This window comes from Neolamprologus brichardi, chromosome 8, assembly GCF_056152115.1.
Source record: "Neolamprologus brichardi isolate AB-2024 chromosome 8, ASM5615211v1, whole genome shotgun sequence".
NCBI classification, from domain to species: Eukaryota; Metazoa; Chordata; class Actinopteri; order Cichliformes; family Cichlidae; genus Neolamprologus; species Neolamprologus brichardi.
In genome coordinates, this window is record NC_142111.1 from 23,106,863 (window position 1) to 23,124,194 (window position 17,332).

Below are 17,332 nucleotides of genomic sequence, written 5' to 3' on the forward strand. Positions count from 1 at the left end.
TTATATAGTACATTGTCTACTCCCCAAAACCATAAAACCAACTTTATGGACCTCACGTGACTTTTCACAGTCTGTAAGTAATATAGGCCTATACAATCTTTGGTAAGGGGGATTTTTACCAACTTCAGCCTTGCCTATATACCTGTAAAGCCAAAGCTTTACCCCCTCTTTTTTTTTTAAAGGTGGATTTTATCAGCAACATATTTTCCCACATGGCAAACATCTCGCTGCAGAGAGGTAAGTGTTTTAAAAGTCTTCTTTTTCACTGCGTCTGCGCCAAAAACAATGCGTCAAAAATTGACCCGAAATCTTGTTTGTGTGTGGGACATTTTAACAAATCCTTCAGGTTAATCATTAATAAGTTTAATGCGGGTGAAAAGCAGCCACACACACACTCGCATACACACGCACTCACACAGAAAAAGTTGCGCATCTCCACTTAAATATGGCCTGCCTTTTTTAAAAAAAGAAAAACCGAATCTGTTTTTATTCTAATCGATGAGACAGTCGAGACACGTTCAAAGCAATTGAGAGAAACTTTATTTTCAAGCGCTATGAGTTCACTTACAAATACAAAAAGCTTATTGGAGAAAAAAGCTTACATCACTGCCTATCCACAGAATAACCCTTTGCACTAAAAATTTATCACATTGACAGGTTGAATACATTTGCATTGCTCATAATTAGTCCTAAACAATAGTAATAATAATAATAATTATAATAATAATAATAACAGATGCACAAAATATCCTAGAGCTACACATTGGCTTGAAAGTTTATGGATCTTGGCCACAAGTTAACCATCAAAAATAGCAGTAAAAGTTACACTAAAGCGCTTTGAATGGCCCCCGGAATACATTACATTCAATGAAGAGCAGCATGTGGTTTGGAAACTTCTTCTTTTCTTTTCCTTTTTTTTAAACGTGTTTTTTTGTTTTGTTTTTACTGTACAATGAATTTACTCCTGTTAGACCGCGGAGAAGTTACAATAAAGAGCTCAAGTTGAAACACCTTCAAGAGAAAGACAGAAAGAGACAGAAAGAGAGAGGAGAGATGGACAGATAACTCCCCAGCACTGCGATATTTACATCTTATTTTCCACATCTAAGCTACAACAACAGTGAACTAAAAATGGCATTTTAAGACCACAGAATACTTCTTTTTCTATCACAATGGCATGCTGGAAGGTGCTGCGCTTTAAATAGCTTTACAGTACTCATGGATTCTCTTTTTTTAACTTATTATGTTTTTCTTTTTTTTCTTTCTTTCTGTGTTTTTTTTTTTAACTCCACCAAAAAGTTATTCAGTTGTGGAAGGCGCTCCCTCCCGTTACGAGGCTCATGCTTTTCAGTTTATTGTCCTTCTTCCACTTCATCCTGCGGTTCTGAAACCAGATTTTGATCTGTCTTTCGGAAAGACACAGGGCGTGGGCTATCTCTATCCTCCGCCGTCTGGTTAGGTACCTATTGAAGTGAAACTCTTTCTCCAGCTCTAGCGTCTGGTAGCGGGTGTACGCAGTTCGGGCCCTTTTCCCATCAGGTCCAGTCATATCTACAATTTTACAGAAAATCCAGAAAATTAGCAACCGCACTGCACACCAACAACTACACTTTCTTTTCTGTCTTTTCTCCCTTTTTTTAATGTGGGGGGGCTTTTCGCTGTGATTTAATGGACGGAGAGGGGGGGTCACACAGCATGAAATGGGTGGAAGCATGCAACCAACACGACACATAACACAACACAACAATCAGCCTTCCCTCCGCAGCTCTGGGCCAGCACAGCTCACTACACCCCACACCTCCTCCGGGCTCCAGCGGCATTTAAAGCAAACAACCCCACAAAGATTTATTTTTTTTCTTACTGATTCTGCCTCTAAATTCTTCCTTCCACGCCAGCCTGCGCACTCATGCAACACCTGACAGATTTATGGCACACCGTCAGCGTGACAGCCTTCAAAACTAAATATTAAGAGAGGTGGAAATCTACCATGGCTTATGTGCAGCTTCCGCATCCACGGGAATATTTGTGGCGTTTGGCAGTCGTTTGCTGTGGGAGTGGAGGAGGTGGCGTTGGGCTCCTGGTGCTGCTGCTGCTGCTGCTGCGCCCGCGGTGCCGTGCCGGAGGAGCCTCCGCCGCCGCTGCTATGCGCGCCCTCCTCGCTCTCGGATGCGACCGTGGCGTCCTCTATCTCCGTGAAATGAGCGCTGTTGCTTTTGTTGAGGCTGCTGCCGCCCGAGGTCGCGCTCCGGTCAGAGGGAGGAGAGGGGCTTTTTAGTTCCAGCTGCTCCCGGCTGGCCGTGGCGCACGACGGCGGCGGCGGCGGCACCGGGTCTGGAGACGACAGCGAGCAGTTGGGCGTCTGTCTGTAGCGGGCGTCCGCCCCAAATCCCCGGGCATCCTCCCTCACAGCCCCGAAGTGGCCGCCGGTGTTGGTGCGGTTCACGGTTAGGTCCATGCCATTGTAGTTGTAGCCGAAAGACCCGGAGTGCATGGTGCCAGGGTCTCTGAAGGAGCCGCTCACAGCGCCGTTAGTCCCATAATTTAGTAACTGATAGTCGGAGCCATTTGGATAGCGCCCTGAGAACGAGTTTACAAAGTAAGAGCTCATTTGCTTGGATTTTTAAAGCCTCGATTTGTAGATCTTTGTCGCTATAATCCTGTGTGCTTGCACGATTTATGGATGCAATCATGAATTATAAGCAATGAAGCCCTACTGTACTTTGCCAGGTATGCGGCCAAATATGGGAGAGCGTTCGGGAATCACGTGCCTTTGTTGACCAGTCGTAAATCCTCACTGATGACTTCAAGAGGTAATTCATGCTCCATGGTTACAAATGATGACGAAATAATGGTCGTTAGGGCTCCAGTCAATGGTGCCTCCCCGCTGCGCCCCGAGAGCCGCGCAGGCAGAGAGCGCCATCTTCCGGACAGCTGCGGTAGCACCCCGCCGGGACTCGCTGTCAGGGCCCCCGGAGTCATCCATCATTTATATAACACTCATAACGCAGGCCACAAAAGGCTCAGGTAGCACAAAACAGCGAGATCTCCGCCAAACTCGCGCACTTTACCCAAAAGTATCCAAAAAAGGGGGGAAATTTTCACTTTTACGCCCGTATTATATGATTTTATTGTGGCTTAAGAAGCTGAGCCACTACCATTACTACTAAAACTACTACTAATAATAATATTCGTACAAATAATAATAATAGACAACCAGAATTTCCAATATACATCAAAAAGCCTTTATTTCTATGTACAATTTCCTAAACAAAATATTGCACACAATATCCAGATGTGCATCGAAGACAACAATAAATAACATGTAACATCTGTACAAATTTCTTTCTTTTCTTCTTTTTTAATGGCACAAAACAAGCCTACAGACTATCACAGAGCGACCACAGCCACAGGATGTACAGTTAAAAGGACGAAAACTCCTCTTTTAATGTCAAAGTAAAATCAACATTAAAACAAAGAAAGGAACTCAGTAGGCCTACACGATCATGAGGTAACAACATGAACCAAACACTAAAAATTATTTACATTTTGGCGGATTTTTTTTTTATTATTATTTGATTTTATTTGTTTTTGTTTTTTATGTTTTGTTTTTTTGCATAGTCCCCTAAATAAACGCACGAGCACACACAGGACAAACAGAGGAGGACCTGGTTTCTGATTTTTAACCTAATGCGGACACAGTCACTGTGCAGATACTGGAATAAACTCTACACGTCTCTAACATGTGATTTGGCAGCACTTTGTATCTACAAAGGAATAATACATTGTTTTTTTATGTCAGGAGTGTGCACATACACACACACATGCCTTTTATTTTATTTTATTTTATTTTAAGTGTCCTTTTAGCTCTTTTTCTCCGCCTGTTCCTCCTCTTCGGGCGTCTTTGAGGGGTTAAGGAGTTTGTTCTCCTTTTTCCACTTCATCCTGCGGTTCTGAAACCAGATTTTGATCTGTCTCTCCGTCAGGCACAGGGCGTGGGAGATCTCTATCCGGCGCCTCCTGGTCAGGTAGCGGTTAAAGTGGAACTCCTTCTCCAGCTCCAGAGTCTGGTAGCGGGTGTAGGTCTGTCGGCCCCTGCGGCCGCTGCTGCCAAACGGGCCTGCAATGAAAATGAAGTCATGTGTTAATAATTAAATGTTAAGTGCGGGAGGAAAACGCACTCACTGTGTCCAGTGATGCATCCAAATTAAATAATTAAGTAAATACAAATAAACAAAATAAAATAAAACCGTTCTGCGCAAAGGTCCGAAAAAAATCAAAATGTATGTTTTTATTTTGTATTTTCTCCTTTCTGTAGGTGCAGATTTATCTTGTTTTTTTAATGTACACATATATATGTCATATTACGACAGTAGTCCAATTATATCTCTTAAACTTCCCACATGGCGCCTGTTACAGTAAGCCTTTCAGAAAAGTGTCATTAGTACAGCGCAGTCTCTGTATAATAAATGATGCACTGGCTCTCTTGTGTCATCTAAAGCACGCATTGTGCACGTGCAGTCAGAGGCAGGCTTGTTTTCTCCTTTAATTTGCAGTGAAATTCATATTTTTCTGTTCGTGTTTGGGACGTTAAATTAAGTTTTTTAGCCAAAAGGCGCGTTAAAAAATCCAAAAGGGGGCCATGTGACGCGAGCTGGGAGCTCTTGGGTTGAAGCTCGGGTGGTGTAGGCCCACTGAGTTCGTGCGTGTGCGTGCGCGCAATGTAGTGAATGTGTGTGTGTGCGCGCGGGTATGCAGCCCGTGCCTGTGTTGTGCTGATGATGTAGTAGTAGCCAAAAGCCCCGAAGGCGCACGAATCTCCGCGTGCAATCGCCAAAAACACAAACTTCCCGCTCGGCTCTGTCTCCGCGCGCTGTGCTGCTCGCAATGATCTGAAAGGCTTTCCACACCTGGCAGGTAGCCTCTTCTAACAGCCGTGGGTACTCACCGGCGGAGCAGGCGTTCATCCTCTGCATCCACGGGTAGATCAGCGTGGACGACTTGTCGTCGATGCTGCTGCTCATGCTGACAGCTTGCTCCGGGCACTCCGCTTTGCGCTGCTGATGCTCCTGAGTGACAAACAGCGGCTGGTCCTCGCGGCTCGAGAAAGCGCACGAGCCCTCCGCGTCCTTGTAGAAAGTCCCGACCGGGTTGTAGTCGCAGGGCGCTCCGCCGCCGGCCCGGCCGTAGATGGCCGCGGCCGCCGCACCCGTCTGCTGGTAGTAAGACGCCGGGTAAACCTTCTCCTGCATGTTGGCTGCTCCATATGTGGCCGCGTTGGAGTAGTGTCTTAACGGATCGGTGTATCCCGAGGAATAAAGCGGTATCTGACCCAGGAGAGAGTCCTGTCCTCCCGGCAGAGACACGGGAAAAGTTGAGTTAACAAAATAGGAACTCATTGGGTGGACAACGGGGTGTATATACTCCGGAGGAATATGATTTGTTGTCTTTTATAGTCCAAGTGGTTTTGCCATTACTTTATCGGAGATTTGGTTTTTGCTGAAAGGGGGGGTTGTGAGGTGCCACTGAATACAGAGGGGAAGTGTACCATCTGATCAACCTCTGGCCAATCACCGCCGTCTGTGCTTGCACTATTGCACCCATGGGGGGCTCTTGTTGCGCGCAGGAGTCCCCGGTGAATCGAAATGAAGCGCTCGAGCTTGTCGCTCGCGCACACGCTCACACAGACGCGAAGACTCATAGAAATATATTTGTACTTTTTTTAAAGCCTAAATATAACCCCTGTTTCATGCAATCCAGCCCCCTCTCTCCCACACTCTGTCACACACAAACACACGGTGCAAAAAAGCAAAACATTTACGCACAGCCTCGCTCAGCCTCTAACCTTCACTTCCATCTCCTTTAATAATTCACTAAAGCCAACAAAGTCTGGAATAAAACTCTTCTGCCAGTAAACCCTTTAAAACGAGCACAAACTGATCCACATGGACGCAAGAAACCTGCGTCAGTGATGCATATATTTCACTCTTCGAAGGTGAGACCTCATCCTGATTCAACCCTGACTGACTGAAGTCCACGAAGACGTGCAGAGAGCAGCGGGGAGGACACGCGCCGGCACTCAGGATCATCATAATCATCATCATCATCATCATCACGTTAACACACCATGATGAAGTGGACAACAATTTCACACTTAGAAAAAAAAACTGGTAAGTATAAAGGGTTGAAAGACGTCTCAGGTGCCTGGAGCCTGCTTTTCGTTTCTTTGTTTTCACCCATCAACTAATTTGTATTTAAAAGCAAACAAGGAGGGAAATTAACGCGACTGTTATTAGTCTTCTGTGTTTTTCTTCTCTGTCCATCATTTAACTCGTATTGATTGATTGTTATAATTAATAAAATACACATTTTGCTTCCATTCTGAAGCTAAGTCGCTTTTCTAAATGTAAAGTTTGCAGAATTTCGTTCAAAAAGAAAGGAAAATGCATTTATAATAAATTATTGGGTATTTCCTTCTGTTCAGTTAGTTTTTAAAAGTATTCTAACGTGAGTATAAAACGCATAAATTGTATTAGAGCTTCATAGAGGGAGGAAAATAATAATAATCAGGAATGAATAATCCGCCTCTTGTCTTTGATTTTGCGCCCTTGACCCACAGATTTTCTATTTGCGTCATGTCTGCTTTGAAAACATTTTATATTTTAATATTTCGATCAGAATTGAGATGAAATCAAATCTTAATCTTTAGCTGGATTGGCGCCTCTCCGCCAGGCCGCAGTCCCTGCAGCCCGGTGCTGGACAGCTGCTGGACATTTGGAGAAACACTGACTAACAAAGAGGCAATCCCGTGTTTTCCCGTCACGTTATGGCCTCCGCCATAAACTCCCAGCATCAAAAAGGACGCAGAACACCCTGCAGAGGCGCCGGAAATAGAAAATAAATCGATAAAAGAGAGCAGCGGTGGTTATTGACTCCGCGTTTTGTGCAAAATCAGGACGAGGATGCATCATAGCGAATATTTGTTTAAAGCTACATCAAAAAATGTGAGGGGGGAAAAAAGCAGAAAGGCGAAAAGATACAACTAAGACACGGTGCGCAATATCAGCATAAATCGATTTCTTCAGAATAAAAGCACAAAAATGAATTACAATAATCCGAATAAATCAATCAGCAGAGTGAAAAACGTGTAGCCGGAGATCTTTTTGTTTTTTACCTCCAAGAAAAACATGACTCAGCTGTAGCACAGGCCCTTTACCATCACCATCATCATCATCATCAAAGTCAAGCTTGCCTGGCCTGAAGCCACCTGGTTATACAACACCAGTCGCCAGCAGGCCTCAGACTCGGCAAAAGAGTCTTTTTTCTCCATTTTAGGGAAAATATTTGGCGTGTAAAGGAATTGCAGCACCTCAGGGGTTAAACAGAGAGGGCAGCAACTGGTTGTGAATAGCACAAACAGCGCAAGCGGAATAATAAGATGCTTTGGAGAGGGTAATTTCCCTTTCTTAAAGACAGATCTTCCCGTTTCCAGCTTTGTAAACATCAGGCCTGCAGTGACAGTGAAGCAGCAGCAGCAGCACCAGCAGGAATATCAGAAACATGGTGCCCTTACCTTTGTTGATAATCCGTCATTTCCAGTGTGGGTGCCACTCCGCAGCAGCTCCTCTTCGCTTCCTGTCAGCCCCACAAAGAAAAAAAAATCCCCACTTTGCTTAAGTGATTTCATGAAAGTAATCCCACTATTCCAGGAGTGTGGTGATCCCTCATTTTCACGAACATAAAGCCACACAAGTACAGCCACATTAACGAGGCGCGCACGGCGCAGGAATTGCGCAGAGCCTCCATCGCCTACTTTCTTTTTTTTTTAGGGAGAGGGGGGGAATTATGCACGAAACCGCGAGCGGCTGTTCTTACGAACAGTCCAAACGCTCACTGCACATGCAAAGAGCCCAGAAAAAGCTTGTGTTAGTAAGTGTTAAGTGAACGAGCGGTTGGAAAACAGCAGCTGCAATATAACCTCATGGGAAATAAGTTCCCATTCCTGCTGTCCACATGACCCCTCAGCAACCAATCCCCGAGCCAGGCGAGTCGTAAACTTCCAAGGCAAAGTTGTAAATTTTCATAAACAGCGGCCGTTTTTGTGCTTTGGACGCGCTTTCCTCACCGCCATCTTTATTTTCTCCCAAAGAATGAAATGTTTAAATTTTGCGTCAATATGGTAGAAACGAGTCAGGATGTGGAGGTGTGAGGGTGGCCAGCGGGGAAGGATGCGCTCTCGGTTCTGATCCATCTGGTTCGGGAAAGGTTTGTAGCTTCTTATTGATCTTTAACCACGGCGGTGGTCTTATTCGCGTACCCAAAAATTCAAATCGAATAACAGGAAGTGAATCTGGCTCCAGTCCTTCCTCCTGCATTTTGTCAAATGTGTCACTTTCAGGAAAAAATAATCATGTAATCTCCAAACCGCAGACGCGGGTGATTGAGTCTTCTTATTTTTCTAAAATAAAAAGGCTCCAGGCGTGAAGATTATTTGCATTAAGACTATTATAATCTCTCCAAATGTGGAGAAATTCCTCCAGATCAAATTGGCCAAAGATGGGAATGAGCTTAACTGCCATCCTGAGGCGGATTTTAAGGTCAGAAAAACTTGAAACAGCCCAACTTCAGAATGAAACTTTCCCTCGTTTGGGCCTTAAAACGTATTCATCTTTTTTTCTTGTTGTTTCTAATGAGTCATTTCCGATGTGATTTGTTTTTTGTTTTTTTAAGTATTCTTTCAGTCGGTATTCTGGTGTTTTTCACTGACAGAGAGGATTTCCGACCTTTATAGACGCAATAAAACCATAAATTCCTGAAATACAAAACATTCTCCCCATCGCTTTCCTTTTTCTCCCTCAAAGAGACGCAAAGTCCAATATAATAGCGCTTTTTCATTAAAATGTAAGCTGGGATTTAAACACAAAATGTTAAAACATCTGAATTAACGTTTTCATTTCATTAAAGTCTAAAAATAAAACAAAAAAACAAAAAACAAAAACCCAACACTTCCACAGGTACCGTCTTATTTAGGCCATAGTTTAATCCTTTACTGACTCCTAAATTATCCCCCAGATTTAATTTTTTTTTAAAAAGATAAATATAATTATAATTAAATAAATTCGTCTGTAGACCCCCGAGTTTCACAGGAGCTTGCAGAAAACAGCTCAGGCGCTTTATAATGCAAGTGGACTCGATACTAAATATTTATATTTATCAGTAATGAAATCACTTCCTCACATTTTAAAATAATATCGAATAATTTCTCAACGCATTTGATCTTTTTCTTTTCTTTTTTTTTTAGTTTATTGGTACCTTGCTCTCAGCCAGCTACAAAGAAACCGGATCCAGAGAAGCTGTAAAACTTTATGGCCTCTTATCTGAAAGCCGTCGAGACGAAAGGAGGCAATCACCATCAAAAAGAAATTTAAAACTATTTAGAAAAAAAATGTGTTAAAATGTAATCACAGAAAGAATATTTATTACTTTTAAAAAGTAGATTTTTTTTAATCTTATTTTTTTCAGAAAGTGACAATAAAGACGATTAAACTAAATCACTTGAAAAAAAAGACATTTTATTGATCATCAGCGCAAATAAAGTTATTTTCAATACTTGACTGCACAAACATGAGAGCAGCTGGCTTTTCTCCTTAATGTCCCCCAGTGTGAAGCTTTTCAAACTAAATTTAATATTAAATAATGAACCTTTAATAGTTTCAGTTTAGCTGAGCCAGTTTATGTTCATATAAATCAGTGAGTTTATTAGAATCACTTTTTTTTTTCTTCCAGAGTAAAAGATTTCAATATCATGTTAACCCAGCGTGCTTTTATTTTGGCACTCTGTTTGAAATAATTCATCCTCAGAGCAAAATATTAAACATCTATCTCAAATTTATGCATCAGGTTAGATTTAATGGATAAATCTGAGTACACAGGGTCAGTATTTTAAAAAAAGAAGAAGCTGTAATGCTGTTTGGGCTTTGCTGGAGCTCGTTCAGTGGCAGGCAGCTGGTTTGCAGGTATAAAAGCTATATACAAACATCCATGTCCATTAAAGGCTTTGTGTATTTCTGAATTTTCTCTCTTCAAGGCTCTTTGTATTTCTCTGTGGAGCAGCTTCAGTGTGAGGTGAGAGCTGCAGGTCTGGACTCGGAGGGGCGTCGTGAGGTCGGCGGTCCCGCTGCCCTCACTGCCCTTTACCGTGCTGAGTCTCTCTGTGAGGGAAGCCAGGCCTCCGGAGCAGCGGGACGCACGTGGAGATGACGAGCAGGCTGCGCAGGGCGTCGGGGTCGTGGGACACGTCGTTGGTGCATCGAGGGCCTCCTTTGGAGATGTAGTTTATGGTCGGGATGCCGGGACGGGACCGGGCGTCGGCGTAGAAGCTGCTCAGAGAGCCGCTGACTGAAAACAGAAGAAAGAAGAAGTCTGAGACAAACACACACACACACACACACACACACAAATCCCTCACTCTGAATAGTTAATATATATATATTAAAAAAATGCTATTACCATTTCCACAAGAGCCCATTGTGTTTTCTGATGTTTTAATTATGTGTGTGTGGAAATTATTGCAAATGAAATAATATCAACAGATTTTTTTCTAAACTAATAGCACAGCCTGATTATTTATTTATAAAAATGTTAAAAAAAACAAAACAAAATGGGACACAGTAAATAAATGTTTTAATATTTTCATGGTAATTTTAATGGTAGATGGTAATTTTATGTAGATTTAAACACTTCTCCCGTGTATTTTAATTTTTTATGCATTTTTGGTGATTAAAAAAAAATGTATTTCTACATTTTCTTCAAGTGATGTTCATGTTTCAGAACACAGAAAACAGCAGGAGGGGAAAAGACATTAAATTCAGTTTTATTTATACATCTCCAGTGTTACAGTCGTACCAAAGACTCCTTAGTAAACAGGAAGCAGGAGCTGGATATTGAGAGAAAAGCCTGCAGAAGCTGCTGTTAGGCTGAAAATGAACCAGCGATACCTCTCTGTGCTGAGATCTCAGTATGGTTACCTGGCCAGGACGCCTGCTGGGGGCTGATGATCCGGCGTATTTCTCCCACTCTGCCGTGGCTCTTGGACTCGCCGTTCGGGCAGGTGCGGTGCACAGTGGGCCGGAGCAAACGCTGCTGAGTCACGACGGACCCGAGATGCTGCGAGCACAGCGATAAAACGATGCCGTTTAGATTCTGTGCCATAATGATTATTCAGCACAGTGAATTATCAGTCAGGTTTATGAACTGTTAACCCACTTCATTCATTCTCCTCTGATGATTATTTTTGGCTGTTTATATATCCAAACCGCTGCCGAACCGCTGACGCTGATGCTGATGTGTTTTGGATTTCATCACTTTCAGAGGTAAAAACCATCAAATTTACAAACAACCTGAGCTTTGCATGCCGAGGAAAATGTTTCTTCAACTCATAATCCAGAGCAAAGCCTGAATAACACCATGTGTTACAAACAGACATGCAAAGAATAACTGATTAAATCAACTTGTTGCTCAAAACAACATTAATTATCATGGATTTTAATCAACTATTAATTATTATAAGAGTAAAATTAAAACGTTTTCACTGGTTCAGGCTGTTCATAAATAATAATTTGCTGGGTTTTTTTTAATCATATATAATAATAAACTAAAAGTGTACATTTTAATATTTTAATACACAGACAAAAATTAATCTTTAAAATAAAAACTGAAAATAAGCAGTGAAAATAACTGCTGTTGCAGTCCTGCTGAGGAACGAGAAGCTACAAAACAATCATAGAAAATGTTCTTTTCCCTTTAATTCTCTATTAAGACTGAGGAAGAAAGGCTGACCACCTATTAAAGTTGAAAGTTAAAGAGACAGGGCAGCTGACATGATTAATTTCTGAAGTTTATGAGCACTGATTTAAAATAAAGAAAGAAGAGCAGGGGAATTAATTTGGCTGGAGAGTACCTGCACAGGTATGTCCTGCTCTTTAGTCCTCTGATAAAAATGTGTCAGTGAATCCAACTGAAATAAAAAAGGATGATGGCAACTGTCAGTTAATAATGAATAAACTATTTATTATTATTTAGTTTATTTTAATAAACTAAAATAAATAAATAAATGAGAAATGGTTTATTTTGCATGGACTGGTGGTCAGGTCTTACCTTCCTGTGTTGCCTTTGATGATTTCTCTGCTGCTGGGAGTAGAAGTCGTTTGCTCCCCCTCCCTCTCTGTGGCCCTGCAGCAGCTGCTGGATCTGGCTCACCACCCCGAGGTCCTGCACTAGTTTTTGCCTCCGGTACAGCACGCTGAGGTGCTCGTGGTCGCCTATTAATACCACTTTTTTCTCCTCCTCCCTCTCTTCCACCACCTTCTCCTCCTCCTCCTCCTTATCCAGATGCTCCTGCTCCTCTTCTTGGACCTCTGCAGACTCCGGAGCTGCTGACAGGCCGGACACAGGAGGCTGGGGGGGGAGAAAGAACATTTAAATCAAGTAGTTTTTATTGCTTCGATGTATATGCAGGTTTTTAAAATATATGAAAATATCATTGGTTTGCTGTACTGAAAATAAAATCTGTTTATTTAAAACTGAATAAAATGATCAGGAATATTATTTAGATAATCTAAACAATACTCTGACAGAAAGACCAGCCAGAGTCAAAGCCATTCATCACGGACTGAAGCTGTGTCTCCCTCTTGTGGTTACATGTGGGTACTGCACCTTCAAACACAGCCTCACCAATGCTGGGTCGCAGTTAGAAATGGGGGTCGGGGCTGATGGGGCCCTTCGTGGTTTGACTCCTTCCCCTGCAGTCTCCCCCTGCGAGTCTCTCCTCCGGCCTCTCCTTTGGTAGTGCTCATTCTGCTCCTGCTTCAGACGCAGCTCCTGCAGCTGGTGCCTAAAAGAATAAAAGCACACATTTCAGCACCACTTTGACAATAATTTAAATAAAGTATTAATAAGTATTTAAACAAATGAAACCACTTTTTTAGCTTTATTATGGTACTCTTGTTTTAGATTTTTTTTTTTTTTTTTTTTTTTTTTAAAAAAACACAGAGGACAAATATTGAGTGTAGAAGAAGAAACTCGGATCCCTCTGCAAGTCCATTATTCTTATTTTGAATAAATAAATAAAAACTTAAAACTCCAGTGATCACTTCTGTAAAATAACCAGTTAAATCTGATAAATCTCATCCACATTTACTTATAACTGTATTATTATTAGTTTGTTTTCTTTTTTTTAATGCAGAGAACATCTTATTTTGGTGTCCCGTCTTGTATTTTATTTTGAAACAGATTTTTGCGTGTTCACATTTTCCTGCAGACTCCATGATGCACTCTGTTGTCTCTACATTTTAGTTTCCTCATCTTCCATTTTTATTTTGTTTAAAAAAAAAATATAAAAAGACAGAATGTTTGTTTTCAACTTTTAAATTAGTTTTTAGGTGGAATCAGCCATTAATGCTTTATTTATATTTATATACATCGTGCATTTGGCTCCTTTTTTATCATGAAATGCAGGAAACAGGAACTTAATTAACACAATCACAAGGGAGGAATAAAAATACAAAGCACAGGAGACAAATGATGACTACCAAAATAAAACACCAAATAACAAAAGAACCAAACCACACACAGAGGTGAAAAACTCACACAGAGACACGGCTGGAATAGTAACCCAAACAACAAACAACAATTAACAAAAACAGAAACCAGAAAACTGCACTAAAAAAACTCCACAGATCATGGCATTGCTGTACAAAAACAACTAAACTGTCATGAAGACAAGTGAAGACTGTTTTAGGAAATATCTGAGAAGTCTGCATGAAAGTGAGCACACAGCAGAGCAGATTTAAGTGTGTAAATGGAAACAGGTGGTCGTGGAGCTTTCTTCGATGTGACGATCACAGCAGAGAGCAGGATCGAACACGACGACAAACACTTGCCCTTTGAGAAATCATAGTTGTCCAGAATCTCTACTATTTGATCAAACTGCTATCTAAACTGTAGGCTAATCATAGTTAGTAGCAGGAAACGATGTGACACCCAGTTTTTCATGGCAGGCACAGGGGCCTTTTAATTTAATAACGTGAGAATTACAGGCACATGCAGCGGAGTGTCATCAGCGTCTTAAAGGGAAATTTATTCCATGACTGCACATAATTTGGTGGCAGGATTACGCACTATTAAATTCTGTTTTATTAGGACAGGTTTAAATCCTTCAATTTGTTCAATTATTCCATAATGTTTGCACATATTAAATCACCCCGAGGCATGTCTGCATGTACAGCTGAGTGTGATCACACTACCGGCAAAGAAGCGAATGGCTACGTATCATTTCCAGGAGCAACAAATCAAAACTGAGATGGCCTCAACTTTTTTCTGCATCAGTCTTTCATGGATTATCTGTGCGGGAGGTAAGAGACAGACCCAAACGCTCCAAAGACAGAGATGTGACCTAAGGAAGGAAGTGCTGAGGACAAAAATACAGAATACACAGTGATGTAGAGCAGCAGCGAGGGATTCACAACGGAGTCGCCAGGGGGAACATATGGGATAAGGAGGACATGGCAAAGAACTGAGTAAAACTGAGGACTTACAGACAAACACAGATGAGGTAAAGAGAGAGGAAACATCTGGGGTAAAAAAGACACAGGTGAACAGAATCTAACTAATGCGACAAAGGGAAACAAAACTACACACAATGCACGTAATACAAGGGACTAGAAAAATAATAGAGGAAACCTAAAACTGAGACAAACACACAAAAAGATAAACACAAAGACACACCTGACTTCACAAAGCAGACACAAAAGGAGAAAAAACACAGAGGAGAGACTTGGGGAACAAGAAGGGAACTTATACAACTAAACTAATCTATAAGTAAACAAAAAACACAAGTAATACAATAGGGAACCAAAATTAATAGAAACTAGGACCCAATTGCATTAATGGTCTCAGAAAAAACTTTGAGCACTTTTTCAATCACTGTGAACAGAAGATTACTTTCTCTAGCTGTCTTTCAATTTTGGTGCCATGACAACCTGTATGTAATAGATTGACTGATTTGTGTCTATATACAGAACACGAATATTTTCCACTTTTAAAAAGGCAAAATTAATCCACATTTGGAAGAACAGATTTGCATTATTGATTCATATATTGTTATTATTATTATCATCATCATCAATAAAAATGATTGGATTTAGAACAAGGTCATGATTTGAGGATCACAACCAGCTGAACTGGCTTCCAAAGATCCTGGAATCTGGAATATTTTAAGACCTATGTGAAACATCTACTAAGAAAACTGAAAACAATAATCACATTTTTCTTTTACTAGTCTCCGTACTGTACTGTATTTTTGTACTGTAGTACAGTTTAGTCTGTGCTTAATTATTAGTGACACTACTTATGTGCATGTTTTTTCATCCACCTATCACAGTCTGCTGTTTTTATTTCTTTTTTAAATCACAGATGTCTTGTTCATTAGTTCTGCTTACATTTAAATACACGACTTTCTAACAACAGCTGTATCTCATTACTCACACTGAACTCTGAAAACCTGGGTTTAAATACTTTGATGCAAGCTACAAAAATATATGAAGCTACATTTTTAAAAGGTTATGTTTATGTAAATGCAGTCACATTTTTCTTAAAAAGGTCACCAGAGAACCACTTAGGGGCACATTTTAGTCTCATGTTATACGATTTTCATTTGATTATTTAAAAATTCTTTAAATTAACTGCAATCATAGTACCTTATTTTTCGGACCATAAGGCGCACGGGATATTTGCACTGTCGACAAACGGGTCTGTTTTCATACATAAGGCGCACCGGATTATAAAGCGCATTAAACGAAACAAAACAGTCAGATAAGTCAAACTTTACTCAACTCATTCCTCTTGCTTCTTCCACTTCTGTACCATTGATTCATTAATGTTGAATTCTCTATAAATACTGGAACAACTGTTGTTCCAGTGTTTTTCTCATGTAATTTTGCACTGTCCACTTTCTGCTGTAACAAAACAAATTTCCCAGGTGTGGGACTAATAAAGGTTATCTTATTTTACATTAATGACTAACCTCATATTGTGGCTGGATTATCTCAGTTGTTCTCCCCTACTGAAGTTTTCTCCGTTTACAGCAATTTTCCATGCATTCCAGGTTCACTGTGTTATGCTTTGGTATGCTAATATAGCTGTGTCGCTAGCGATCACTAGCACAGCATTATATAGCAGCTAGTCCAACTTCAGTAACCCTACAAACGTCACTGCTGTGTAGTTTTCTGTCTTCATTCATGTTGGAAGTGATAGCAGAGCTGTACGTTTTATTTTTGCCCAGAAATCTCTCAGTCAGAACTGAGAGATATAGCATGTTACCTAAACATGCTATATCATGTTTAGGTAACTAGCGAGCTAACTTCTAACTCCGTTAAATTTAATAAATTCTGTTTTCATGGATGCCTGGATGTTAAACTTAATTGTTACACCTTGTAAAGCAGCAACACTGAACATTTTATTAAAGATAAAATAATTTACATAGTGTTCGTTTTCGATCTGACGCAGGCGGAGTTTTGCACCCAGATTACTATGAGTCGAGGCTCCTGACTACGGTAGCCATAAAGCTCAGACAATCCATCAGGCTTCATAGTTTAGCAAAGTCCTACTAAAACATTTTTTATAGATTTTTGAGCGCCGTGTACCACATAAAATCGGTTCGAGGTCAGTAAACACAGACAGAATTCGTAGATAAGGCCACCAGGTTATAAGGCGCACTGACGAGTTTTGAGAAAATTCAAGGATTTTAAGTGCACCTTATAGTGCGGAAAATACGATAAATGAATTGCTATGCTTTTTTTAGGCAACATTCCAAGTAAAATATTTAAAATGTCATCTATTCCTTTTCCTTCATTGGAAAATCACAATTTATCTTTAATTTAGATTTTAGTAAGTAAGCACACTGCATATTTGAATATTTGTCCAGTGTTTTATTACCAATCAGCAAAAACATTTGCAAAAATATTTAATATTTGTATTGAATGTAAGTGTTTTTATTTATCAGTCAAGCAATTTGTAAGATTACTTCTTGAAATGTAAATTTAAAAAAAAAAAAAAAAGATTAATTCACAGAGCTCATAAAAATCTACCAGCAAAGAATTCAAAATCACAAAATATTAAACTTATTATGATTTGGATCTTCACATTACAAAAACTTGATCCAGATTCTTTTTGCATTTTTTATGTAAATTATTAATAAAAATGTATCAGTTGTAAGGAGGAAATATCTTGCTATAATGATTGTAGCCTATGTATGCATCTATGTCTGTATGTAACCTAA

The 17,332-nt window shown here is 40.5% G+C and overlaps 3 protein-coding genes and 1 long non-coding RNA gene across 8 annotated transcripts in view; 1 reads left to right on the plus strand and 3 right to left on the minus strand.

Annotated features, from left to right (window-relative positions):
* LOC118454366 (uncharacterized) lies at positions 1-10,797 on the plus strand. 2 transcript variants are annotated; one of them, XR_004843701.2, is made up of 3 exons: positions 1-237; positions 5,993-6,167; positions 10,085-10,797. It is a non-coding gene; the product is annotated as an uncharacterized LOC118454366 (long non-coding RNA). The 2 variants fall into 2 exon arrangements; XR_004843702.2 differs by lacking the exons at positions 1-237; positions 5,993-6,167 and adding an exon at positions 7,915-8,262.
* hoxb5b (homeobox B5b) lies at positions 518-2,919 on the minus strand. The gene is made up of 2 exons (XM_006793184.2): positions 1,987-2,919; positions 518-1,551 (listed from the first exon to the last, which is right to left on the minus strand). The coding sequence occupies exons 1-2, from the start codon at positions 2,606-2,608 to the stop codon at positions 1,304-1,306; spliced, it is 870 nt and encodes a 289-aa protein (XP_006793247.1). The 5' UTR covers positions 2,609-2,919; the 3' UTR covers positions 518-1,303.
* On the minus strand, positions 3,228-7,994 carry hoxb6b (homeobox B6b). 2 transcript variants are annotated; one of them, XM_006793186.3, is made up of 3 exons: positions 7,571-7,994; positions 4,946-5,342; positions 3,228-4,117 (listed from the first exon to the last, which is right to left on the minus strand). In XM_006793186.3, exons 1-3 carry the CDS (start codon positions 7,682-7,684, stop codon positions 3,861-3,863), a joined length of 768 nt encoding a protein of 255 aa, XP_006793249.1. In that variant the 5' UTR covers positions 7,685-7,994; the 3' UTR covers positions 3,228-3,860. The 2 variants fall into 2 exon arrangements, with proteins under 2 accessions (XP_006793249.1, XP_087701005.1); XM_087844879.1 differs by lacking the exon at positions 3,228-4,117 and having other exon boundaries at positions 4,124-5,342.
* Positions 9,549-17,332, minus strand: part of ttll6 (tubulin tyrosine ligase-like family, member 6) — a 23,013-nt gene continuing 15,229 nt past the window's right edge. For all 3 annotated transcript variants that reach the window (XM_035908812.2, XM_035908811.2, XM_035908813.2), the window contains 5 exons: positions 12,730-12,889; positions 12,154-12,453; positions 11,957-12,013; positions 11,025-11,163; positions 9,549-10,395 (listed from right to left, as the gene is read on the minus strand). In XM_035908812.2, the coding sequence (XP_035764705.2) occupies positions 10,181-10,395; positions 11,025-11,163; positions 11,957-12,013; positions 12,154-12,453; positions 12,730-12,889 (871 nt within the window). In that variant the 3' untranslated portion in view covers positions 9,549-10,180. The remainder of the gene's footprint in view (positions 10,396-11,024; positions 11,164-11,956; positions 12,014-12,153; positions 12,454-12,729; positions 12,890-17,332) is intronic.